At 41.6% G+C, this 27,356-nt stretch overlaps 1 protein-coding gene across 1 annotated transcript; it reads left to right on the forward strand.

Moving 5' to 3' along the window:
* Positions 1–54: 54 nt before the first annotated feature.
* LOC105499634 (defender against cell death 1) lies at positions 55–23,274 on the forward strand. The gene is made up of 3 exons (XM_011772375.3): positions 55–479; positions 13,214–13,388; positions 23,053–23,274. Exons 1-2 carry the CDS (start codon positions 269–271, stop codon positions 13,342–13,344), a joined length of 342 nt encoding a protein of 113 aa, XP_011770677.1. The 5' UTR covers positions 55–268; the 3' UTR covers positions 13,345–13,388; positions 23,053–23,274.
* Positions 23,275–27,356: the final 4,082 nt, after the last annotated feature.

Below are 27,356 nucleotides of genomic sequence, written 5' to 3' on the forward strand. Positions count from 1 at the left end.
ACAAAAAGAGTACACGTCCCCAGCTCATTGATAGGGCCGTGCGCAGACGCATTAACTTTTCCGAGTTGTAGTTGGGGCTATTGACGCAGTCCACGTCTGCGCAGTAGTTGTTACGCGCCCTGGCCTGCCTCAGCGCCTGCGCAAATTGGCACACCGGGGGCGCGGAGTTAGATCACGACGGTGCGCAAGCGCAAACAGCACATCCGGTGTGGTCGACGGGTCCTCTAGGAGTTTTGGGCGCGCGGACCGGAGTACCTTGCGTGTAGTTATGTCGGCGTCGGTAGTGTCTGTCATTTCGCGTTTCTTAGAAGAGTACTTGAGCTCCACTCCGCAGCGTCTGAAGTTGCTGGACGCGTACCTGCTGTATATACTGCTGACCGGGGCGCTGCAATTCGGTTACTGTCTCCTCGTGGGAACCTTCCCCTTCAACTCTTTTCTCTCGGGCTTCATCTCTTGTGTGGGGAGTTTCATCCTAGCGGGTAATGGTTCTATAAGTGATCATAATAATAATGTGTTACTTTGGTGTGCTGCTTTTGTTTTCATAGTACTCTATATCAGACCACCGCCCCTTGAAGTTATGAGAAGAGCCTGCATTGCCCTTTTTTTGTGAATGGGGAAATTGAGGCCCAGAAAGCTTAGATCACATGCCTAATACCAAACGGCTGTGTAGGAGTTGGACTTAAATGTCTAAAGAAACCACCTTCGTGCTGCTACTCCACCTGGTGATCCACTTCACTTAATATTGGTCCGGGGAAAACCCTATTCCAACTTTAACTTAGGTTTAACACAAGTCTAAAATTAGTAGACTTTTCAAATGAAAAATCCAACCTTGAATCATCTCTGTCATCTTGACCTAATCATTACCAATCTCTGGTAAAACGTTTCAATGAAAGTGCAAAGAATATAAATGCTGGTGCTTTTCTTGTTGAATCATCCTTTACTTGATTTTGCCTTTTAGCTGCTACTACTTTTTTTCTTGTAGAGGAAGTTGTTATTTCACTGTCCTAAACCCAATTTTTGTTCACATAATTCTATTTTAGCCTTATTTTTCCTTTTGATTCCAGGATTTGGTAACCTTGTGGACTGCTATATTTAGCGAGAACTGTCTCCATCAATTTTTGTCAAAATCTGACTTTTCTTGCCCAATGGGGACTCAGTGAATACTGAAAACAGGCGTGGCCTCTATCGCTGGTATCACCTGCTACTTTGACTTTGAAAACATGCCAGCATTCATGGTTTCTTTTCAGTGTGATCATCAGTCAGGTCATCAGTTATATTTTCAGTCCAATATGAGGCATTATGGTAAAAGCTTTGGGGATACATCAGGCACATGTTCTTTGTCCTTAAAGAGTTTATGGTCTAGTTGGGATACAGACAAAATACAGCACTGGAATTGTCTAGAGGCCTGGCACAGTGGCTCATGCCTGTAATCCCAGCACTTTGGGAGGCCGAGGTAGGCAGATCACTTGAGGTCAGGAGTTCAAGACCAAACTGGCCAACATGGTGAAACCCCATCTCTACTGAAAATACATAAATTAGCTGGGCATGGTGGCGCACGCCTGTAATCCCTTGAATCACTTGAACCCGGGAGGTGGAGGTTGTAGTGAGCCGAGATAGTTCCATTGCACTTCAGCTTGGGTGACAGAGCGAGACTCAGCCTCAAAAAAAAAAGAAGTCTGGAGACAGTGGTGCTGTGCTTAAAGTTAGAGACCTATAGAATGCTTTTTATACATTTGCATTGCTAGTTCTGACACACCAGAGATACTTCTCAGAATTTAAAACAGGCCTGAGGATCTAATGACTTGTGTACTGAAGTTGCAGATTAACCTTTTGATTGGATATTTAGTTACCATCTTTGACTTTTGTCCTAGATGACCAAGACCTGGTTGTCTGTGGTGGCATCCTTGCCTTCAGGATGTGTTAACCATCATCAGACCAGATACATTACCCTCTGCTCTAAGTATTCTCCATCACCCACCCACCACCTTCTACCACAGTACTAAATGTTTTTATTAGCCAGCCTGGAGAAGGAACCTTGATGAAAACTTCTGATTAATTTTGTTTGATGTTTTTGTTTCCAGGTCTGGAAGAGTAGGAGCAAGGCAGGGTCTGAAAGCTGAGTTTAAAAAGATGCCTTCTCCATGTAGAAGTCACCCTGCCTTCATAAGCCTCTAGGGTTAAGAATGATTTTTCATGGATGCATTGAAGAATGTGGTTTGCTGAAGAGTGGGCATGGACTCGAGTTACAGATTATCAGTGTAATAAAGCCAGAAGGTTTTTTGAGCAAATGACTTTTGCTTATGCTAAGACCTGTTTTTGAGCCCGTTGTGGCTGAAATTGAATTGGCAGACTGCACTGCCTTTCTCCTCTCCAACAGGAACTAGGTGGCTTGTCACTGAAGAAAAACCTAGTAAAAGGGCATATTAATAATGGGGCCAATAAGGGGGATTAGAATTTCCAGATCTATTAGATAACAGGTAATAGAGCCAGAGAAATAAAGCAACTTCAGGAAAAGAAGGGATTCATGATAATTCTTATTTGCCACAGAAGGGTATGATTCATACTTCTTTTGACAGCACTGACTTTCCTAAATCCTGCCTCTTCTGCTGTTTGTTAGCCTAGATTGTCGACTGGAGACTGGTTTTAATCTGCCATTTGTTAGCCTAGATCATCAACTGGAGACTGATTTTAATGGGAAATTTGGATGCTTATCCTTTGTTTTGATTGTTGGCAAAGGTAGCCTTGTTCCTTTTTATGGTGCTGGGGTTTCTAACTTTCCTGTGGAGTTGCCTGTTGCAAGAGAATGGAGGAGTCCAGTGAGCTGGGAGAGGGAAATGTAGGAGATACTGTTGAAGGATTAGATAGTGCTGGCTATTAGATGTTTGAATGCCAGGCCAAGGAATTTGGACTTTTTTTTTTTCCCCCCACGTTGGATTTTCACTCTTTTTTCCCAGGCTAGAGTGCAATGGCACGTTCTCGGTTCACTGCAACCTCTGTCTCCCAGGTTTAAGCAATTCTCCTGCCTCAGCCTCCCAAGTAGCTGGGATTACAGGCCTGTGCCACCACGCCTGGCTAATTTTGTATTTTTAGTAGAGACGGGATTTCTCCATGTTGGGCAGGCTGGTCTCAAACTCCTGACCTCAGGTGATCTACCTGCCTCGGCCTCCCAAAGTGCTAGGATTACAGATGTGAGCCACCACGCCCAGCCAGGAGTTTGGACTTTATCCTGTAGGTAACAGTAAAGCTTCTGAGGATGCTTTTTTAAAGGGAGAGATTTAAAATTGGTGTTAGCATGTAGGATGAATTGGAGGGAAATGTTCTTTAATCTTCCCTAATTTTTTTTTTTTTTTTTGGCAGTCTATTCTATTCCCTCTGCATGTGTTAGTTTAGCATACGCTCTTTGGAAATTGGCCAGTACATTTTAAACCAATTCAGAATGCTACCAAACCTTTAAAAACCTGTTGTTATTGGGCCTAATGGTATGAAAATGGTCTGTTTTCTTCTATTCCCTCATAGCTGAGAGACTTACCCATGGTTTCAAGAGGGAACCAGAGGTGGAAAGTTGCCATTGAGAGATCCTTTTTTTTTTTTTTTTTTTATCATCAGAGTATAATATATTGACTTTAAAAGGACCTCAGAGGTGGAATATTTTTCTTATTTCAGACAGATTTCAAACATCCTCAGTTAGCTGTTTATCTTGTAGTTAGATATCTCTAGAAGAGGACATCTGTCCCTTTTTTAGAGTTAGGTTCCAGTGTTGGCAGCCCTTTAGTTTCCTTGTTTGCCCAACTGAAAGCTGTGCTCATTTAAAGTGCTATTTCGAAGGGATAAGTGGAAAACATTGACTGGCCTCAAAAGAAATCTTTGGTCTTGAAACAAGTTTTTAAGTCATTTCCCAACTATCATCTGTTCTGTAATCTATATGAGGTAATTTTGTCTTAAAAAATAGTGTTGTTTTTCCTAGTTTACAAATTCAAAACCAGTTTGAATCTGTAACGCAAGGAGGCCTAGTCCAGAGTTTTCTGTCTCATGGGAGCTATTGGGCTGTTGTGGATTGGGGCTCAGCATTTACTTTGGAATTATCCATCAGATCTGTGGATCCTAATATTATCTGCCATAACTGTTATCCAAGAGATTAGAAGTTTGCCCCCCTTGTGCCTGATAGTCTTGTTTCTAAATATCTTTCATATCATTGCTACTTTTTCATCCTCTGTTTTAGCCTCTCAGTATCTCTTATGTAGACTACTGTAATCCTCCTTACTGGTCTTCTGGCCTCTGGTTTCCAGTCCATCTTCTACTATGTTTGCAGGCTTGATTTGACTTGCAAATCTGATTGTGTCGCTCCCATGTACAATTTGTGTTTCCCAAAGTAAAATTAAAAATGTTTTTTTGACATACAGGGTCTTTCATGATCTGGCTTCCTCTCTGTCTGCAGCGTCATCTCTTGCCTCTGCCTCCTCTATACTCTATGTTCCAACAGTATTGAACTACTTGTCATTCTCTGAACACTCTCAAGTGTCAAACTATTTGCCTTTGCTTGACTGCCTTCAAAATTCTTTCACTTTTTAGACTTCTCAGCTCAGTGAAATTTCCTTTTTTTGTTACTGTTTTTAAAGAGAACAAGGTCTTGCTGTGTTGCCCAGACTGGCCTCAAACTCCTTGACTCAAGCAGTCCTCCTGCCTCAGCCTCCTGAGTAGCTAGGACTATAGGCATACACCCCTATGCCTGGCTTATTGCCCTTTGGAGCCCTTCCCTGACTCTAGCAGATTGAGGTCTTTCCATTTTATTCCTTTTTCATCTTGTATGTGTGTGTGAGAGAGATAAGGCACTGTGCTGTATTTGGGTGTCTGCCTTCCCTCTGGAAGGTGAGCCCTTGAGGGCAGGGGCTGTCTTCTCATCTCTTCATCCTCAGTGCTGAACACTGTACATGTTAAATGGTGAGCAGGCATATAGTCAAGTCAGGAATACTGAGCAATGATATGCTAGGTTCTCTGCCAAGGTGCTGGGAATTCAACTTGTGAAGCACACAGATATGGCTTCTGTTCTCACAGAGTTTGTATTGTAGTGGGAAATACAGACGAGTAAATATGGATATGGTGCTGATGGAGAATTATTGGTGAGAATGGGAACACAATGTGCACCCAGCCCTGCCAGTAGTCCTGCAATAATGTTTCTCTTATATATTCACCTTCCCAAAATACGCTTCATAAATCACTATATTTTTCCTCTTTTCCTTTATTCTTAGTTGATGATCTTACTTTTATTTTTTCACTAAAAAAATAGAAGTGGGTAAGAATTCCTTCATCTTTTCACCACTGAATCATAACAGATCACTTGCTTTTATACCCATACTCTCTGACTTCTCATGATGGGTGATGTGTCTCTTTCCTGTGAAAGCTTCACCTGTGCAGAGGATCCAGTCTTCCCTTGCTCACTCAGGGGCTCCACTTCTGCAATTATTCCTCCATTCTGTGTCATTAATTTCTGTTTCTCTCCTGGATCATTCCCATCATATAAACATGTTCTAATATTGTCCATTTTTAAAAAATCCGTTTGACTACAGATATTCTTCTAGCTACCATCCCATTTCCTTTCCATCATTACAGAATTTTTGAAAGAATAATTAATGTTCCTACTTCCTTAACTATTCATTCCTTAACCACTCTTGGTATTGGTCTGTCCTCACTACTTTACTGAAACTACTCTTGCCATGTTTAGCATTTAACTTAGGCATCAGCTTCTGTGTAAAAGGAAAGTTTCTTCTTGAATATAAGACTCTCCTGCTTATTCTGTCTCACCTCACTGCTTTTTCCTTTCTGCTGTTTTGTGCTGGGCACATCTCTGACTGAGAGCAGGGTTGTAGATACCTTCACTTTGTATTTTTTTTTTTAAATAGATAAACTTAAATAACACCTGTATACCTACAACTACTGCTTTATATTTTTAGTTTTGAACTATCCCCTGAATTCCAAATTAGTAAATCCAGTTGCCAACTTGATGTCTTCACTTGATGTCTGATATGTACCTTGAACTTAACATGTCCAAGATCAAACCTGCTCATCCAGCCATCTGCCTCTTCACCAGTTAGTACATGGTGTCAATGTCAGTTGCGGTTTTTTTTTTTTTTTTGAGACATAGTCTCGCTCTGTCACCCAGGCTGGAGTGCAGTGGTACAATCTCAGCTCACTGCAACCTCCATCTCCCGGGTTTAAGCTATTCTCCTGCCTCAACCTCCTGAGTAGCTAGGATTACAGGCAAGCGCCACCATGCCTGGCTAATTTTTGTATTTTTAGTAGAGACGAGGTTTTGCCATGTTGGCCAGACTGGTCACTAACTCCTGACCTCAGGTGATTCACCTGCTTCAGCCTCCCAAAATGCTGGGATTACAGGTGTGAGCCACCACGCCTGGCTGGTTGTGATTTTAAATGAAGAGATTTAAGTTTCCCAGATCCCTTGATTTTTCTTATCTCCTGCATCGGTTTCATCAGCAAGCTCTGTCTTCTCCAAAATATAGCCTGTATGTCTTCATTTCTGTCCATTTTTATTACCATTACCCTGAGCTCTTTGCGTCCTAAGTAATTCTGCTTTTTAACTTTGTAAACCATTATACTGTTCCATTGCTCTTATAACTGAATGCATACTATTTTCTAAGGCTTACCATGCCCCTCAGGATTTGGCCCTTGTCCCTTTCCCCTTGATCACCATAGTCTTGTTAGTCTGTCCTTGATTTTTTTTTTTTTTTTTGAGATGGAGTTTTGCTCTTGTTGCCCAGGCTGGAGTGCAATGGCATGATCTCAGCTTACTGCAACTTCTGCTTCCTGGGTTCAAGCGATTCTTCTGCCTCAGCCTCCCAAGTAGCTGGGATTACAGGCTTGTACCACTACACCCAGCTAATTTTTTGTGTTTTTAGTAGAGACGGGATTTCTCCATGTTGGTCAGGCTGGTCTCGAACTCCCGATCTCAGGTGATCCACCCGCCTCGGCCTCCCAAAATGCTGGGATTACAGGTGTGAGCCACCGTGCCTAGCGTTTGTCCTTGTTGTATTTATAACATGCCAAGATTGTTCTTACTGTCTAGAATGCTCTGCCTCCAAATTTTTGCATGGTTGGTTCCTTATCTTTCAAATATTGGTCTTAAATAGCAACCTCTTAAAGAGACCTTCTGTTATGATTGAGTTTAAGAAAAGGTTCCCAGTCACTCTTTATTATCCTGTTTTATTTTCTTGATAGTACATATCTCTATCTAGTAGTTCCTGGTTTATTTGTTAACTTATTGATTATATGTTTCTCTCCATAGGAGTGGAAGTTCCTTGAGAGCCAGACTGTTTTGTTCTGTGCCATATTCCTAGCACCTGAAATGATGCATATCATGTAGTAGATGTTTAGTAAATATTTCTTGGAATAAATGGTCATTTAAGGGGATAGAGTAAATCAGAATTGCTAAAATGGAACAGGCTGCTTGAAGAGGTAGTGAATTTCCATCTTTGGAAGTGCCTAGGGAGAGACTGAAGGATCATTTGTAGTGGAGCATTTTGAACAGGCTTTTCTTTTTTTGCTGTTTTTGTTTCCAATGCATCTGAGAGATGTGATACCCTTATCAGTAACACAGGCTCTGGAAAGTTGATAATTCTCCATCTGGAGGTAGCTTACCAGATTCTGTACATGGTGAGTATACTTTGGAAAGCTTCCTGTGTGGTTAGTACAGCCTCCCCCAGCATGCCCACCCCAACACCTCTTGGGCATTGTATGCATCAAATGGGGTGTTGGTGTTTATGACCTCTGAGGCCCTTTCCATCTTTGTGACTCTGATTCGTATATTTTCATTGAAATAATCTGGCTACCATGATCACGATAATGATAACATCAATGTATTACCTTATCCACCTTCATGGATAATTTTTCTTTTTTTCTCTCGTATTTCCTCAAAACTCAACACCGTGTCCTCTACCCCAGTAACCAGTATTAATAGTTTTCTATTTCTTCAGATTTTTTTTCTAGATTCTAACTGAAATGACAAGATAATTATGCATATCATATATAAATAAAATATTTTACTTTTTTTTTTGAGATGAGGTCTTGCTTTGTCTCCCAGGCTGGAGTGTAGTGGCATGACCGTGGCTCACTGCAGCCTGCAACCTCTACCTCCTGGACTCAAGCAGTCTTCCCATGTCAGCCTTCCCAGTAGCTGGGGCCATAGGTGTGTGCTACCACACATGGCTAATTAGAACATTTTTTTTTTGTAGAGACGGGGGTCTCCCTATCTTTCGCAGGCTGTTCTCAAACTCTTGGGCTCAAGCAATCCTCCCACCTTGGTTTCACAACATGTTGGGGTTACAGTTGCGAGCTACCATGCCCTAGGAATGGGCTGGGTGTGGGGGCTTGCATCTGTAATCCCTGCCCTTAGGCAAGCAGAGGCGGGAGGATTGCTGGGCAACGTAGGGAGACCTTGTCTTTACCCAAAACAAACAAAAAAATTAGCTAGGCATGGTGGTGCATGACTGTTGTCTCAGCTACTCGGGGCGCTGAGGTGGGAGGATTGTTTGAGCCTAGGAGGTGGAGGCTGCAGAGAGGCATGATTGCACCACTGCATTCCAGCCTGGGCGATAGAGTGAGACCCTGTCTCCAAAGAAAAGAAAAAGATTGGCTTTTTTTCACTTAATAAATCTTAGATATGTTTGCTGTCAATGTACAGAGAATTTACCTTATTCTTTTGAATAATTGCATGGGATTTCATTGCATGTCAGTAGTATATGATGTTTAGACTGTTTTAATTTTTTTCGACTTTACAGACATACTTTCAGAATGTCTTTGTTCTGTAAGATAAATTCCTTTGTCAAAAGGTAAAATCATTTGAAATATTAATGGATATTGCTAGTTGCTCTCCCAAATGGATGAACGAATCTGTACTTTCTACAGGAGGGGTTTACTTGGTACCCTTGCTTCAGTCATTGTCTTTAATATTTTTAAGGGTCTGGATACCTGAAAAGATCAATGGTGCTTCCATGGTGTTTACATGTTTAAGCATAATGAAAACTGTTGCCATGGTGACAGGCTCTGGAGAACTAGTCTGATAGTTTTCTGGCCTTTGGATTAGATTTGTTTGTTGCTTTTTCTTAGTTAATGATGGGATGATGCTAGCCTGAAGCGAGTTTAGGTTTTCTTAAGCAGTGTAATAATTTATCACAGGCATGAAGATACTTTGGAAGAGTGTATTCCTGGAACTACCTTTTTTTTTTTTTTTTTGTCAATGGTGACTGTAAGAATCTTCAAGGGCATAGAGTGTGGCAGTGGAGAGTTCTCATGAATTATATTGCTTAGGTCTTCTGCCTTTTTTGAGACAAATAAGCAGCTGCTGGAACTTCGAGATCAAAGATAGTTTATCGACAACTGTGAGGTCCTTGTGAATGAGCGTGCTGTCTTTATAAACTCTGCTACCCATTAAGTGAATATTCTATTAGAAAATAATTCACATTTTTGTAACTTTGTATCATTCAGCCCAGACCCTTTGTTGTTGCCTCAAGTGCATCCCCATCTAGGTATAATTAGAAACCTTTAAATCAGGAGATAAGAGAGCTTTGTGGGTTTTTTGCTTATACTTTTTTTTTTTTCTCTCTGAGAAAGCCTCTAGATTTCAGTATAACTCTGAGAGTCATATTTTTTCTTCCTTTAACAGAGTACAAAATTTAATTGTACAACTTGATGAATTTTTAAATTTACCTATCTAACCACTATCCAGATCAAGATACAGGACATTATCAGCACCATAGAAGCCTCCTTGCATCTTCCCAGTCATCTTCTCCCTGTGAAAGATAAAAACCACTGTCTTACCATAGATTGGTTTTACCAAGTTTTAAGCTTTTTGTACATGGAATCATATAGCATACACTTGTTTTGTTTTGTTTTGAGATGGAGTCCCGGTTGCCCAGGCTGGAGTGCAGTGGCACAGTCTCGGCACACTGCAACCTCCACCTCCTGAATTTAAGCAAATTCTCCTGCCTCAGCCTCCTGAGTAGCTAGGATCACAGGTGCGTACCACCATGCCCAGCTAATTTCTGTAGTTTTTATTAGAGATGGGATTTCACCATGTTGGCCAGGCTGGTCTTGAACTCCTGACCTCAGATGATCCGCCCACCTCGGCCTCCCAAAGCGCTGGGATTACAGGAGTGAGCCATGTGCCTGGCCCTTGTTTTTTATTTTTGTTTTTTTATTTTTTATTTTTTTAGATGGAGTTTTGCTCTTGTTGCCCAGGCGGGAGTGCAATGGCACAATCTTGACTCACCAAAACCTCCACCTCCTGGGTTCAAGTGATTCTCCTGCCTCAGCCTCCTAAGCAGCTGGGATCACAGGCATGCACTACCATGCCCGGCTAATTTTGTATTTTTAGTAGAGATGGGGTTTCTCCATGTTGGTCAGGCTGGTCTCGAGCTCCCGACCTCCTTGGCCTCCCAGAGTGCTGTGATTACAGGCGTGAGCCACCGCCCCTGGCCTTTTTTTTGTTTGTTTTTAATCAAGATAAAACATGACAAAATTTACCATTTTAACTATTTTTAAGTGTATAGTTCTGTCGCATTAAGTACATGTACATTGCTGTAAAATCATCATCACTATCCATATCCAGAACTTTTTTGTCTTCTGCAACTGAAATTCAGTCCCCATTAAACAATAACTCCTCATCCTCCTCTCTGTCAGTCCCTGGCATCTACCGTTGCACGTTCTGTTTCTAGGAGTTTGACTACTCTTGATGTCATATAAGTGAAACCATGTAGTATTTGTCTGTTTGTGATGGCTTATGTCACTTAAAATAATGCTCTCAAGATTCAGCCATGTTGTAGCAGGTGTCAGAATTTCCTTCCTTTTAAGGCTGAGTATTCCATTGTATGTATACATCACACTTTGCTTATTCATTCTTCTGCTGACACTTGGGTTACTCTCACCTTTTGGGTATTTTGACTAATGCTGCTATGAACATGGGTATGCAAATATCGCTTGAGAGCCTGGTTCCACCCTCCACCCTCCCAGCTCCCCAGGACGGAGTTTCCCTCTTGTCACCAAGGCTGGAGTGCAATGGCATGATCTCGCCTCACTGCAGCCTCCACCTCCTCGGTTCAAGCGATTCTGCTGCCTCAGCCTCCCGAGTAGCTGGGATTATAGGCACCTGCCCACCTCGCCCAGCTAATTTTTGTATTTTTAGTAGAGATGGGGTTTCACCGTGTTGGCCAGGCTGGTCTTGAACTCCTGACCTCAGGTGATCCGCCTGGTTCAGCCTCCCAAAGTGCTGGGATTGCAGGCGTGAACCACTGTGCCTGGCCGAGATGCTGCTTTCACTTCTTTTGGATATGTACCCAGAAGTGGAATTGCTGGATCATATGGTAATTCTGTTTTTAATTTTTTTGAGGAAACTCCATACTGTTTTTCACAGTGCTACCCCATTTAATTTTCCCACTCATTAGTGCACAAGGGTTTCAGTTTCTCTGCATTCTTGCCAACTCTTGTTTTTTTGATATTAGACATCCTAATAGCTGAGAGGTGATATCTCATTGTAATTTTGATTTGTATTTCCCTAGTGATTAGGGATGTTGAGCATCTTTTCATATGCTTGTTGGCCATTCCTATATCTTCTTTGGGGAAATGTCTATTCGAGTCCTTTGCCCATTTTAAAATCTGGTTATGATTTTGTTGTTATTGCATTGTAGGGGTACTTTAATATATTCTGATATTAACCCTTTATCAGATATGTGATTTGCAAATATTTTTTCCCATTCCATAGGTTGCCTTTTCACTATTGTGCTCTTTATTGTACCTTTATTGTGCACAGAAGTTTTAAATTTTGATATAGTCCAATTTATTTTTACTTTTGTTGACTGTATTTTTGGTGTCATGTCCAATAAATCATTACCAAATACAATGCCATAAAATTTTTGCTCTGTTTTCTTCTAAGAGTTTTTTAGTTTTTGGTGTTACATTTAGGTCTTTGATCCGTTTCGAGTTAATTTTTGTAGTATATGGTATAAAGTAAGGGTCCAGCTTCATTCTTTTGCCTGTGGATATCCAGTTTTCCCAACATCATTAGTTGAAAAGACTTGTTTCCCCATTGAGTGGTTTTGTCACTTTGGTTGAAAATCATTTGATTTTGTATATGAGGGTTTTTGTGCATTTCTTAAAAAACAAAGTAATTAAATTGATTCATTTTTTAACTGTAGTAAATGTACTTTTAAAATAAACTTATAATGGAGAACCTGAATCATTATCCATAAATAGAAGGTCACACTAAAAATACCATGGAGCTGGGCAGACGTGTTCACCCATGCCTGTGGTCCCAGCTGCTCGGGAGGCTGAGGTGGGAGGATCGCTTGGGTTCCAGTCCAGCCTGGGCAGCATAACCAGACCCTGTCTCCTACCGAGTTCACAGTGGCTCCGTGTGGCTGTGTCCCAGAATATTCCTCATCTAATTGAGGGGGTACATTTGTTCCCCCAACATATTTACTTAGGTTCTGCCCTGTGGTCTCTGTGTGGGAGCTGGGTTCTTCTGGCTTTGGCTTCCTCTGGGTGACCTGCTGGGTTCCAGCCGGTTTGGCCAGCCAGTGTGTATAAAGTTTTTGGCCGGGCGCAGTGGCTCACACCTGTAATCCCAGCACTTTGGGAAGCCGAGGTGGGTGGATCACAAGGTCAGGAGTTCGAGACCAGCCTGGCCAGTATGGTGAAACCCCGTCTCTACTAAAAATACAAAAATTAGCCGGGCATGGTGGCGCATGCCTGTAGTCCCAGCTACTTGGGAGGCTGAGGCAGGAGAATTGCTTGAATCCGGCAGGTGGAGGTTGCAGTGAGCCGAGATCGTGCCACTGCATTCCAGCCTGGGCAACAGAGCAAGACTCTGTCCCCGCCCTCCAAAAAAATAAAGTTTTGATTGTGTTGCCCCACTTACTTGTGCAGTTCATCCATTTTTGTGTATAGCAGAAGTTCTTCTTCATTGCAGTATAATATTCTATTGTTTGCATATGCCGTAATTTATCCATTTTACTGTTGATAGACATTTAGATTGCTTCCAGTTTGGGGCTATCTGGGTATCATTTGTGTATATGCGCTTTGATCTATGTATGCATTCATTTCTGTTAGAGTAGAATTGTTGGGTCCTAGGGTATGTCTGTATTCATTAGCAGTCATATTTATTTCATACTTCCATATAATCATTTTTTGTGTTTTGCTTCTTGTGCAGTTTGCCTGAGAATACAGATCAACCCACAGAACAAAGCGGATTTCCAAGGCATCTCCCCAGAGCGAGCCTTTGCTGATTTTCTCTTTGCCAGCACCATCCTGCACCTTGTTGTCATGAACTTTGTTGGCTGAATCATTCCCATTTACGTAATTGAGGAGTAGGAGACTAAAAGAATGTAAGTGATGATCATAGTCCTTGTCCTGTAATGTTGATTTTAGGAAGAGAAATTGGATGGGACTGGTTTCGATTGTGATTGGCAAGCCTCCCATACTGCTGTTGACGTTTGCAGAATTTTCCATTGGTCTGCAAAGTATGCATTAATATCATAATCAGTGCTACCACTCGTGGTCATTGCCTTATTGTTCTTCAAATCATTAAGATAACAGGAAATTAGTGTTTGTAGCTAGTACAATAATTTCTGCACCAATAACTTCATGAAAATAACTCAGAAATTTTGGAAGAGACATAAATGGTAGGTTTTGCCTTTAGATTTGTTAGTTATTTTTTTTCTGATTTTGATCTCAGATGACTTTAAATGCTGGACCATTGTTTTCATAGCTCTTAAATCTAATAGCATCCAGTGTATGTTGAATGAATGACTGTGGGCATTTGCTAATATGTGCCTTAAAGTAGAAATAAATGGGGAAATTGGGTTAACTTGGGAGAAGACTTTAAAATGTAAGATGGGATGCTGCTTGGTTCATTTGCCATTTTCCATTTTTTAGCAGTAGAGTTCTTTCTCCCTTCTCCCAAACAAACTCTTACAAAAAGAATCTTGGTATATAAAGCAGAAGTGGAATTGGAGTTTTTTTGATGGACAGAAATTGAAAAGCCCTCTCTGCTTGGCCTTTCCCTTCATGTATGGTATGCCCTCCCCTGCATCCCTCCCTCCCAAGCAGAGTTCTAAAGCTTTAATAAATACATGGCTGTTTCCATACCGTATGTCAACACTGTTACTTTATATATGAGACAACAGAGGCCTAGAACAATCCATGGGCCTTCCCTGGCCGCATAGTTAAGTGTTTGCAGTGAAGTGCCCTAGTCTAGCGGTGTTCTTGGCCCAGTACTCCTTCCGGTATCCCATGTAGCTTACTGATGAATGCATGCAATATTTGCCTTTGCATTGCAAAATTTAATGTTCTGGGTGGTAGAGAAAAGAGAACCTTAGGAAATCTCATCCTATTTGGGGGAAGGATATCCTAGGACCAGCCTCTTCCTCACCACTTGGAAAGCTGTCATTTTTATACCAATCAGCAGAAATCTAGTACAAGAGTTTTAGAGCATCTATGTGCAAAGTGGATGCAATAATGTGACAGTGACTATACTTCATTTTCTGACGTGAATTAGTCATTTAGTTATAATATGTTACATAAATCCTTTCCTTTGATATTGCCTCAGAAACAGTTCTGTTAGTTCAGGGAAGGTATCATTTTGGTAGTGGTAAGTTGACAGAGAGGTTTATTTCAGTGAAAAACTTTAAGAACCACTTTGTTCTGTTATTTTAATACAGTTTAACTCCTTAGAGACCTGATTAAGACTTGAGTTGTCCTCTTCCCTCCCTTCCTCCCTCCCCTTCTATGTACCAGCCAATGTCTTGTTGTTGGGAATATAAACAATATTGTTGGCTGGGCGTGGTGGCTCATGCCTATAATCCCAGCACTTTGGGAAGCCGAGGTGGACAGATTGCTTGAGCTCAAGAATTTGAGGCTAGCATGGGCAAAATAGCAAGACCTTACCTTAATTTAAAAAAAAACCCCAAACTGGCTTCTGTTTTCAAGACATGTACAGTAGGGGAGAATATGTAAACATAACAGTTAAAATACAGCCCTGTTAGGGCCTCACTAAAGGTCTGAACAAAGTGCTGCAATAAATCCAGAGAAGAGAGCAGCTGTACCATCTGGGAGCTGGGGCAGCAGATGAGTTATCTGACCAATGGATAACAACTATTGCCAGTTACAATTAACTGTTACCAGTGGATAACCTTGAATGCAGGTAGAAAACTGACCCTCCAACTTTGACCTTCTCACGCTTGCAACTATGAGTAACCCTTGGGCTTCCTGATAGAGCCTTCTGGAAAGGTCATAAGTCTTCTGATTGCTTACTCTAGATTTCTGAAGTTCTTTTTTTCTAGATGAGTCATGGTGTGTACTTAGGAAGGGGACAGAGCAAACATTTCAAGGATGTTTTCTAGGCTCAGGGAGATACCAAATCATGGAAAATTATTTCCTAGGGCTGTCATGATTGGAGGAGGACTTTACTGCAGAGAGCTTAGTATTTCAAAATTACGACAAAAGCAGAGACAAAAAAGCAGTCTCAGCAGAAACTGTGTACTGCAGACCATATTAACAACCTAGGACCACCTGTTCAGCTGGGAATTATGGGCCCAAAGCATAGCAAAATCCTCAATCCCAGATTGCAGTGTTAAATCATTCTATGGAGAGTATGTTCATAGAAAAATCTTTCTCTCTGGGGGATTGCCCAGATTATTTTTCGTAGAGATCCTTCATTTGACATACACTACACTGTCCTACTCTCAGTTTTTAAAAATATACTTTTATTTGCTCCTTTTATGTGCTTTTAACTCAGCTATATGTGCAGTGTGCCACAGCACTTTAAAAACAGTTCCAAGTAAATTCTCAATATTGATACCAGCTCAGAAGGTAGAACAAAACAGATGGAACGTCTTCATATTTTCCAACTAAGTTGAGAGTTTGATATTAAAAAACAAACATCTGTAATATAGCTGATCTTACATGAATTTGGGGATGACAAACTCTGAACTACTCTGAAAGAGGAAGATCAAAAGGAAATGGCATTGGGTTAAAAAAAATAATTCAAGGGGAAGTAAGGAAGTTAACAGATAATGAGTGCTCAGTGTGTGCTATGCTTTAAGTACTTCTTGTTCTATATCATTTTATTTTCGGAATAATTTCACTTAGATAGGTTTGCTGTTCTCACTTACAGATGAGGAACTGAAGTTGAGAGAGCCTTGCTAGGACGGCCAGGTGTGGTGGCTCACGCCTGTAATCCCAGCACTTTGTGAGGCCGAGGCAGGTAGATCACCTGAGGTCAGGAGTTCGAGACCAGCTTGGCCAATATGGTGAAACCTTGTCTCTACTAAAAATACAAAAATTAGCTGGGCGTGGTGGCCGGTGCCTGTAATCCCATCTACTTGGGAGACTGAGGCAGGAAAATCGCTTGAACCCAGGAGGCAGAGGTTGCAGTGAGCCAAAATTGCGCCATTGCACTCCAGCCTGGCAGGAGTAAGACTCTGTCTTTAAAAAAAAAAAAAAGAGAGCCTTGCTAGAAATCTTATAACTAATGTTTCTATCCAGGTCATCAATCATTAAGAAAGATTCAGTAGTTTTTAGACTATACAAATGAAAATACAAAAAGCCAAAATGCTCCCAGTGGGCTTCTGACCCCCAGAAATCCATGCACACCTGAAATGATGATCAGTTTTTGGTGTGTAGGCGGCAGCATATTTTTGAATGAATGCATGACAGAAAGAAGCTCAGTGGATTTCAGTATTTAAAAATTTATATGCTTTAGTTTTTTCCATGTTTGTTTTTCTGTGTTTCTTTCTGAAAACCTTTTTTTTTTTTTTTTTTTGAGACAGAGTCTTACTCTCTTGCCCAGGCTAGAGTGCAGTGGTGTAATCTTGGCTCACTGCAACCCTGCCACCCGGGTTCAAGCAATTCTCCTGCCTCAGCCTCCCCGAGTAGCTGGGACTACAGGCACTTGCCATCATGCCCGGCTAATTTTTGTATTTTTAGTAGAGATGGGGTTTCACTATGTTGGCCAGGCTGGTCTCGAACTCCTGACCTTGTGATCCGCCCGGTTTGGCCTCCCAAAGTGCTGGGATTACAGGCATGAGCCACTGCACCTGGCCTGTGAAATTCTTTTTTTTAAAAAAATCTCAGTCCATCTCAGGTGTTCTGAAGGGTAATGAGGAAAAGGAGGACAGAACTGTATTGGATCACAGTTTGAGAATTAAAGTTCCTGATGAATTGGACCCTGGATCAGAAGGAAGGGTGAACTGGGCCCAAAGGGACAAAACCGTGCTTGAAAATGTGCTCAACTCCCAGGGAGATAAGATAGCTGCCAAATGCCTGTGCCTGGTTAGCATTGTTTTGTTTTTATAATGGAGACCATTCTCCCATGTCTTAAAAAATTCAGTGTTTGATCCTAGCTGGAACAAGGGGGCTACAGGGTTGGGCAGAACATTTTAAACTGACTGGCAACACTGTTTACAAACATGCAATTGTGTTGGCTTTTCGAATTCAGTTAAGTATAGTAATCTAGAAAATTACCTCTGGAAGGGGATCTTGATGTTATTCTGTAGGCTTTGCTGCCACCTAGTGGATTGTATGTTTCATGTGTTGAGAGACTACCACAGAACATAAGAGGAGTTGAATTTGGGGGAAGAAGCTACTGATACCTGTGTTATAAAACCTAGTTTCTTTCCAGTCATTGAGGGGCAGCAGAGGTCCAGGTGGGCTTAGATGCTGGGTTGGGGGTTGCTTTACATTCTGGCCAGAAGGGGGCAATGTCGAGTTAGGAACAAAAGGGCATAGAACCCTAAAGTGGCCCTAGATTTTGTTTCATAGGGGAAGACCAAGACTGTGCACATAGACCCTCTTCCCCTTTGTTTTCTTTTTTTCACCTCGTCAGTTTGAGAGCTTCCTTTTTTGGTTTGTTCTACATCTTTTATACTCAGTAGTGACCTCCTACTGGCAATAATCTTTAATTTTTTGTTGGTGGAGGGCCCCATTTAGTTTTTATTTTATTTTCTCTTTGATACTTCCACCTTATGTTGAATTAGGTCCTGCCACCAAATAAGCTCTCTCCAAGGGAACTGTCCTAAATTTGTAGGAAATCTTCTGAGGTAGTCACATCATAACTTTTTTCAACTCATTTTTCTCTGTTTAGGAGGTGAGATTAATTATATATATATTTTTATGTGATGGGGTCTTTCTATGTTGCCCAAGCTGGGAACTCCCTGGGGTCAAGTGATCCTCCTGCCTGAGGCTCCCGTGTAGCTGGACCTACAGGTGTGTCACAGTGCCTGGCTCTGAGATTAGTTCTTTACCTTTCATTCTTAAAACTTTGAATCTACTTTTTTATTTGCTAAAAAGTGCTAATTGATGACTCTACTTGTTTATTGAACTCCGTTTTATATTTGGTCTATTTTTTAAGACTACCAAAGAAAAAAAGAATATCGAAATAGAATTGTATTTATGAATATCATTGCTGCCCTAACTCTACTGCCTTATTTTCTCCATCCTCCCAGTTTGGATGACTCCTATCACCCAAGTCATTCCCACCCCTCAGGTTGCATAGGAGCCTCTTCTCCGGGCCCTTAGTCTACTGCATACCTCCAATGCTGCACTTATCACATTGTTATGAAACTATTCATTCACTTTCTTCTCTCTCCCACTGGACTCAATTGTGAACAGTAACAGTGTGTGTTTGTTGAATGAGTGTATGAATGAATAAACCTTTTTTGTTCTTTTTTTTTTTTTTTTTTTTTTGAGATGGAGTCTCGCTTTGTTGCCCAGGCTGTGGTGCAGTGGCATGATCTCAGCTCACTGCAGCCTCTGCCTCCCGGGTTCAAGCGATTCTCCTGCCTCAGACTCCCAGTAGCTGGGACTACAAGCGTGTGCTACCATGCCTGGCTAATTTTTGTATTTTTAGAAGAGATGTGGTTTTACCATGTTGGCCAGTATGGTCTCCATCTCTTGACTTTGTGATCCGCCCGCCTTAGCCTCCCAAAGTGCTGGAATTACAGGCATGAGCCACCGTGCCCAACCAAATAAATAATTTTTAACTGCAAGAAAAAGTTATGTTATTAAGTTACTTGGATGCTAAAACATGGAAAGTGCTACAAAAGAAAAAAAAAGCCAAGGCAGAGATTCATGGGAGAGGCTGTGGAGTGGGGAAGAGCATGAGACAAGAAGTCAGAGTAGGGGCTGGGTGCGGTGACTTAGGCCTGTAATCCCAGCACTTGGGGAGGCCAAGGTGGGAGGATCGCCTGAGCTCAAGAGTTTGAGACCAGCATGGGCGATGTAGCAAGACCTTGTCTCTTCCAAAAATCAAAAGAATTAGAGGGGCGTGGTGGTGTGTGCCTGTGGTCCCAGCTACTCAGAAGGCTGAGGTGGGAGGATTGCTTGAGCATGGGAGGTCAAGGCTGCAGTGAACTGTGATCATGCCACTGCACTCCAGCCTGAGTGACAGAGTGAGACCTTGTCTCAAAAAAAAAAAAAAAAGAAAATCAGAAGACTTGTATTGTAGCCTTTGCTCTGTTAACTAGTTGAATGGACAAATAAACTTACCTCTGAGCCTCAGTTTCTCTGTCTGCACTATGAGAGGATTGGCCTGGATGTTCATCAAAGTCTCTTGTCACTGTTAATGCCTCTCAGCATAATTCTTGATGGTTCTTTTGTGTTTGAGGAGGATTGTACTGTTTTTGTGGCTCCTCAATTGGGCTTTGCTTTCTGTTTTCTCCTTAATTGTTGCTTTTTCATATTTTCAGATTCCCATTATCAATTTATAGGAGGTAGAAAATTAAATGTGATTATAACTAGATGCACATATTTGTATGAAACCTTTTACAAGAATAAACCTTTGTAAAATGTCTTATAGTTCCCACATTAACAAGCTTGTAGGATTCACATATGTTCCACATATACTTTTACATACATCAGCTCATGTGATTCTTCCTTCCTACCCAGTGATGTGGAGATAGACAAATAGTAGTATTCTCATTTTACACCTAGGTAATTACACCTTGGTGAAACTTAGGTTGATGTATCCAGGCCCTGGAACTAATAAGTGACTGAGGGGGAACTGGATAACAGACATTTGGACTCTGAACCTTTATATTCCTTCCTGTTATGTTTAGGACTTTCAGATGATGGCTTTATATATATGTCATGTTAGAGGGTTTTCATTAAAAATGTTAAATTTGCTTTTCTTTTTAAGAAATTTTTATTTATTTTAAATTTTTATCAGAACCATCAGACTGGATGCTTTTCTTTTTTAAATGGGAAAAATTTGGGAGAGATTGATAGGAAAGGATGAAGGCCGGCTATCTCAAATGTTTCTGCATAGTTGGCCATACTTAATATGGTCCAGGAGAAATGGAGGAGAATGCAGGTCAGGAGACCTGACTTTGGCTACTGCGGGTGATCCTGGACCAGCACTGTCCAATAGAGCTTTCTGCAGTGGGGAAACATTCAGGGTCTGCACTGTGCGTTATGGTAACCACTAGCCACATGTGGTTATTGAACATTTGAAATGTAGCTAACAGACTGAAGAATTGAGTTTTTAATTTAACTTTGACTAAGTTTAAATAGTCACCTGTGGCTAATGGCTGTGGTGTTGGACAGCAGAGCTCTGGACAAATTTGTCAACACTGTCAGGTCACAGTTTTCTCATCTCTGTAATGAAAGGATTAAAGAAGCTGATCGCTAAAGCTCCTTTCATTTTTTAGAAATATACAGTCTGTGCCTTCTAAAACTGATGATTCAAATTGAGCTGTAAACGTAGAATTTCTGCAGAATGGTCTTTGATTCACATTATTTCTAATTTCAGTTTTAATTAGAAAACTGACGAGGATCCAGGATGAGATGAATTTGAAGGAAAATCAGTATTTGAACCTGTCTGCCCATTGCTAGTGTCTGAATAGAGATATTGCTGGAGAAGAATACAGATTCCAAATAGAAATTACCCTGGCTGGCATTATCTTTTCTATCTCTACAGAGTCATTTTTAACAGTTCTTTGTGTTATGCCTTGCTTTCTTTTAAGATGATTACAACAAACTGATTAAATGGCACTGTCTTTTCTGCGCAGGTGAAATAGACTGAAGCCACGCTAACTTTTCTCAGTAGGTGTCTTCCATTTTGCATGTCTTGATATCAGGGGAGGAGATTTTATTAGTCAGTTTCCTGAAACCTTTATGCCCTGGTTAACAGTTGAAACCATTCTTCTTAGCTGTTGAATAGTCAATTATGTGAGCTAACATTTCAAAGAATCCTAGAACCTCTGCTTTTAGAATAGTGTCTGGTAAATAGATCTGCTTTAAAAGAGGGGGAGCAGATCTTTGTAAATAGGATTTTCTGAAAACCACTGTCAAAGAGACTTACTCTCATGAGTCAATTTTTGCCTTTCACGTGGACTGTCCTCAGCATCTTATATTTAAATGTTTTAATATCATAAAATCTTGAAACTTTGATTTTGTACTAAACTAGGATTTCTTTTATATTTCTAAAAGTGTCAAGGCTTTGTTCCCTGAAAATGGCTTTATGCTCTAGTCCTCTCTCACCTTGGCCATTAGAACTATAATGTAGCCAGGCGCGGTGGCACACGCCTGTAATCCCAGCACTTTGGGAGTCTGGGGCAGGTGGATCACCTGAGGTCAGGAGTTCGAGACCAGCCTGACCAACATGGTGAAACCCCATCTCTACTAAAAATGCAAAAATTAGCTGGGCGTGGTGGTGCACTCCTGTAATCCTAGCTACTCAGCAGGCTGAAGCAGGAGAATCGCCTGAACCCAGGAGGCAGAGGTTGTGGTGAGCCGAGATCGCGCCATTGCACTCCAGCCTGGACAATAAGCACAAAAATCTGTCTTGAAAAAAACTGTAATGTTGCATTGGTTTATAGTCTATTGCCAGAGAGTTTGCTTTAAGAAATTTGATGGAATGAATAGTTGAGTTTGAATAGGTCTGTTTGGTTTTGTTTGGCACTATGAACACCTTTTGCTTCCTGTTACTGCTCGCTGTTTTACACATTTCTTATAATACCACCGATTCAGCAATGTTCTGCAATTATGTAGCATTTCTCTAAATACTATTGTTAGTGAAATAAACGCATTCTGGCTGAAAGTCTAAAATCTCTCCTTTAAGCTCTGATGCCAGAATCTCCAGGTTACTTACTTGACTCAATATACCAAATAAGGTAGTGCCCTTTTACCTCCTGGGGTAGCCCGGTTCTTCTGAAAGGTAGTATTTCCCAGCCTTTTTTGAGTCATGGTACACATGGGAGATTACAGTATTTTTATGGCACACTGGGAAAATCAGTTGCTTATCGCTGGAGACAGTGGAGCCCCTAGGGCCGGAGGTTTTCCAGCCAGACCCGTGCTGGAGTCCAGTAGGTGCGAGGCTGTGCTTTGAGGGACTAAAGGAAGCCTGTATCTTGTGGTGAGGGTTCCACCTCACAACTCACAGATCTCAGTTCCATTTGGCTCTAGCAGCAATGTAGCCACTTCTGTTGGGGTTACTCTTTCTTCACCTTTTTCTTGCCAAAAATAAACTTATCTTTAAATGAAAACTAAATTATTTCTTGTATTTTGGTCCTTTGTTACAGCTGAGATTGGGAATTTTTCTTTCTTTCTTGAATCCTTACTCCCTACCCTGCCTCCCCGCAATGGAAATCTGTGCTTTATAAGCATTTTAGATTCCGGAAAGCTCTTTAGGTTGAACTACAACCCTCTCACCTCAAAGAATTTGTGGGCCAGGGAAGTCAGAGTGACTTTTGTGAAGTCGTGCGGCTAATGAATGGTAGAGCTGGAGTTAGAACACATGTCTCCCAGCTCCTAGTTGTTTTTGCCTTGGTGTGCTTGAAATTCAGTTTTGAACGTTAATTTTTCTGGATAGTACTCCCATAAAATGTTCTGTGAGAAATACTTGCTGCTTTCTAGTTTTTCTCGCCTGGTTTAAATATTGTCCTGAGTGTAGGAACCCCATAACTGTCTTGTGGGTTAGAATTTAGATGGAAGGATTTGGGGCCCTGTCTCTAGTATCATAAGACATTTAACCTTGCTGCTTTTTTCTTCTAGGTTCACTCTTTGAATTTCCTGGATAAGAGTTCTGGAGATGGCAGCTTGTTGGACACATGGATTTTCTTCCGATTTGCACTAGCTCTGATTTTTATGCAGGAGAAAAGCCCAGAGTTCACTCTGTGTCAGAACAACTTTCTAACAAACATTTATTAATCCAACCTGCCTTTCATTAAATGTAACCTTTTGCCTTCCTAATTAAAGAACTCCATGCCACTCCTCCTTATGCCTCTGGCTCTGTTTTTATTCTTTACTGGTATCAGAATCCTTTTTTTCCCTTCAGTCCTCTGTGCTGAACTCTATGAGTTGGTAACTTACATCTGTGAACCTGCCTCCTTGTTTTCATTAAGTGTATTTGAAGTTAATGGCAAAAGGCAGTGCTGACAACCCTGGGAAATGGCAGTCCTTTGTCTTCTTCCTGGAGCAGGTAATCCTTTACTAATCCTTCGATTATTACAGGTGCTTCCACTCTTATGACAGTGCGTTCCTAGAACTGCATCATTAAGCACTTTGCCATAAATTGAACTAAGTATGTGCTTCCACATTTACATCTGTTTCAACATGTTTTAGTGGTAAAAGTGAAGTATGTTTTTCTTAGGCAATGTAAACAGAGTGAAAAATGGGGGTTATGTATGTGTTGACTTATAAGATATGATATTCTCCAAAGCACCTTCACAAATATTCTCTCATTTTATTCTTGCAATTACCTTAGGGGTTCCTGTCATTAGTTAGGTGAGTAAATTTAAACTCAGATTTGTGACTTGCTTAAGATCAGAGTTCATGACAAAGCTTGGGTGGAACGTAGGTCTGCTGGCTGAAGTCTGGGCTTATCGATGTGTATCATGCTCGCAGCCCTGTTTTCATCTTGGGTGCTGTCGGGTTGCTATATATGGGGTGCAAGCTATGTTGAGAATGCCACTACTTAAATTTAGCCAACTACTGAGAATGATGAGTTGCGAGCTTCTCCAACTTGGCTGCACGTTAGCATGACTTGGGGAATGTAAAAAGAAAATCCCAACGTCCAGGCCACACCCCAGACCAATTAAGTAAAAATCTCTTGGGGTGGCATCTGTAGTTTGTAAAGCTACCCAGGTGATTCCAGAGCACAGCAAATTGGAGAAACACTGCTCTGGATTCTTGCTACTCAAAATGTAGTCATTGACTACCAGTATTGGCATCACCTGAGAGCACAGGCCTCACCACCCCCCCCCCGCCCCTCGCCAAACCTAAAGAAGAAAATCTTCATTTTAACAAGGTCCTCAGGTGATTTATGTGGACAATAAGATTTGAGAAGCCCTGATCTGGAGCAGTGGTTCTCACATTTTGGTGTGTCTCAAGATTACCTAGGAACTTGGTGAAAAAGTTGGGCCTGTATGTTCCTTATTAGCTCTTTGCCTAACTGATAACGCACTGAGTCAGGAGTCAGCAAGCTTTTCCTTAAACAAATGGGCATAGCTATGTTCCGCTGTCACTTGACGAAAATTGGCTGTGGCTATGTGGGTCATGGTTTGCCATTCTTAAGTGATACTAGTTCACCGAGATATGATTGAGCAGTTTAATCTGCCTTTTTTTTTTTTTTGTATGTGAGACGGAGTTTTGTTCTTGTTGTCCAGGCTGGAGTGTAATGGTGCGATCTTGGCTCACTGCAACCTCTGCCTCCTGGGTTCAAGCAATTCTCCTGCCTCAGCCTCCTCAGTAGCCGGGATTACAGGCATGCGCCAACACACCCTGCTAATTTTGTATTTTTAGTAGAGAGGGGGTTTCTCCGTGTTGGTCAGGCTGGTCTCAAACTCCCGACCTCAGGTGATTCGCCCGCCTTGGCCTCCCGAAGTGCTGGGATTACAGGTGTGAGCCACCGTGCCTGGCCTAATCTGTTTTATATACAGATGTCATAGACCTTATCAGGAGGCTTCTGGATAATTTTTAGTCTAGAGAAATTGGAATTTTGAATAAGATAAGCATCTGAACTTTGAGACATGGGTTGAAAACTGGGAATAATAGTAATTTTATGAAGGAAGACATTGTAATTGCAGAGTCTTTAATATACAGGTTTTGTTTATTTTTTCATAATGATCTTGAGGTACATGGGACAGGTATTAAATTCCCATTTGCCAGGTCAGCTGTGGTCTCAGAGGTTGTGATTTACCCAAGCCAGTTACCATCAACAGGAAACATTCATCTTTGGTGTGTCTTTTCAATATTCGCTTCAGGGGTAAAACCTACAGACTGCTTTAGAAGTCTTGGGATTAGATTTAGTTAAAGGCTCATTATAGGTAACTCTTGTTTTTATGCTTCTGTTGATTTGCTTTATGGTTCTCAATTTCACACGTACTGAAGAATTAACTGTGGACCTGTGAGTAGCCACTGTACTCCAGCCTGAGCAACAGTGTGAGACCCTGTTCTTAAAAGGCCAAGCATGGTGGTTCATGCCTGTAATCCCAGCACTTTGGGAGGCCGAGGTGGGCAGATCACCTGAGGTCAGGAGACCAGCCTGATCAATATGACGAAACCCCGTCTCTACTAAAAATACAAAAATTAGCCAGGCGTGGTGGCTTGTGCCTGTAATCCCAGCTACTCAGGAGTCTGAGACGGGAGAATCGCTTGAACCTGGTAGGCAGATGTTGTAGGGAGCCAAGATTGTGCCATTGCACTCCAGCCTGGGCAACAAAAGCGAAACTTAGTCACAAAAACAAAAAACAAAAAAAAAATGAAACAACACTGAAAAAACGCCAGGTGCAGTGGCTAACACCTGTAATCCCAGAACTTTGGGAGGCCAAGGTGGAAGAACGGCTTGAACCCAGGAGTTCAAGACCAACCTGGGCAACACAGTGAGTCCCTGTCTGTACAAAAACAAAAAAAAATTAGCTGGGCATGGCGGTGCACCTCTGTAGTCCCAGCTACTCGGGAGGCTGAGTTGGGAGAGTCACTTGAGCCCAGGAGGTAGAGACTACATGATGGCACCACTGTACTTCAGCCTGGGCAACAGAGCGAGACCCTGTCTCGAACTTAAAGACACACCCCCAAGCCCCATTGCGTTTCTGATTCTTTGGTGTTTTTTCAGCTGAAGTATGTTGAAGGAGTTGATTTTGAGGACTACTGCATGGAGAGTGAGGTAGACCCTAGCATTTCCTGCTTCCCCTTGCTTAACACCTCTGTGGGGTGGTTTATTTTTGTTTTCTGTGCTCTTTTATGGGGCCGGAAGCCATTCACCACAAACACTGTGGAAAGTCTATTCCCTGCCATTCTTTGCAGTGGTGGGAAGCCCAGCCCTGAGCACCTCCTGCCCACACATTTCCTGGCCCCTATCACATGGAAACCATCTCTCTTGTTTTCTTCTCTTAGCAGCCTATACCTTCGGCCTCTTGTGATCACATCCTTTCATCTTGGGCTTCAAAACACTTTTGTTGTGATGGCTAGAAAATACTTGGGGAGGTCACAGAGGCATGCTCCCCGGTGTTGGAGGTTATAGAGGCCAGGGAGCTTGTTTACAAACTTAGCGGGAGACTCTGCTGCTCTCCTGTCTTGTTGGGTTGCAGCTCGGCTCTGGGAGTCTATAATAAAAGTTTGAGTGTGAAATGACTTAATAACTACGGTTTATTTAAAAGTTTTTAACAAATATAAAAAATGGATTTCTGCTGTGGGAGAAAACACTTTCTAGAACAAGGATCTTAGAGGAGGGAGTAGGAAAAAAGTGGGAGGAAGCTTTTGAAGGACTAAACAAAGTATTTTATTTGCTTACATTGAATTTATAGGTAGGTCCAAGTTCTGTCAATGGGATTTTAAAAAAGTATTTTCAAACCACCAGAGAGGCAGCCTGGTATTGTGGAAAACACTTTGATCTGGAAGTGTTGATTCAAGGACTTGTTCTGCCACTTACTGTCTGTTGACCTTTTGCCTCTAAAATTTAGCAAATAATTACACACTTAGGCTTTGTGCTAGGTAGTGCATGGCATTAGAAAAGATAAGACACAGCCCTTCCTGTCGAGGAGTGAGTGAGAGGAGTGAGTGAGCGTGGACCACGTGTCTGGCAAACTGTTAAGCACCCTCCTGTTACGTACGTTTCCCTATCATTGCATGAAGGAGGTGGGTGGCATTCTTATTTTCCTGATGAGGAGATGGAGACTCAGCAAGTGTTAGGTTTGAATCTTATTTCTGTCTAGCTGAAAGCATTTGGGTTAGGCTTTGAATGAGATAAATCATAAAATAAGCATGGGGATAATAATACTTCATACTGTGGTTATCCCAACAAAACGTACGTGAAGACATGTTAATGTAATTGCTCTACAAATGTGTCATTCATTCCT

This window comes from Macaca nemestrina, chromosome 7 (assembly GCF_043159975.1).
Source record: "Macaca nemestrina isolate mMacNem1 chromosome 7, mMacNem.hap1, whole genome shotgun sequence".
Lineage (NCBI taxonomy): Eukaryota > Metazoa > Chordata > Mammalia > Primates > Cercopithecidae > Macaca > Macaca nemestrina.

Coding starts and splice junctions, on each gene's coding strand:
- LOC105499634 (XM_011772375.3), top strand. CDS start 269: ATGTCGGCGTCGGTAGTGTCTGTCATTTCGCGTTTCTTAGAAGAGTAC. Junction 480..13,213: donor GGGGAGTTTCATCCTAGCGG/GTAATGGTTCTA, acceptor CTTCTTGTGCAG/TTTGCCTGAGAATACAGATC.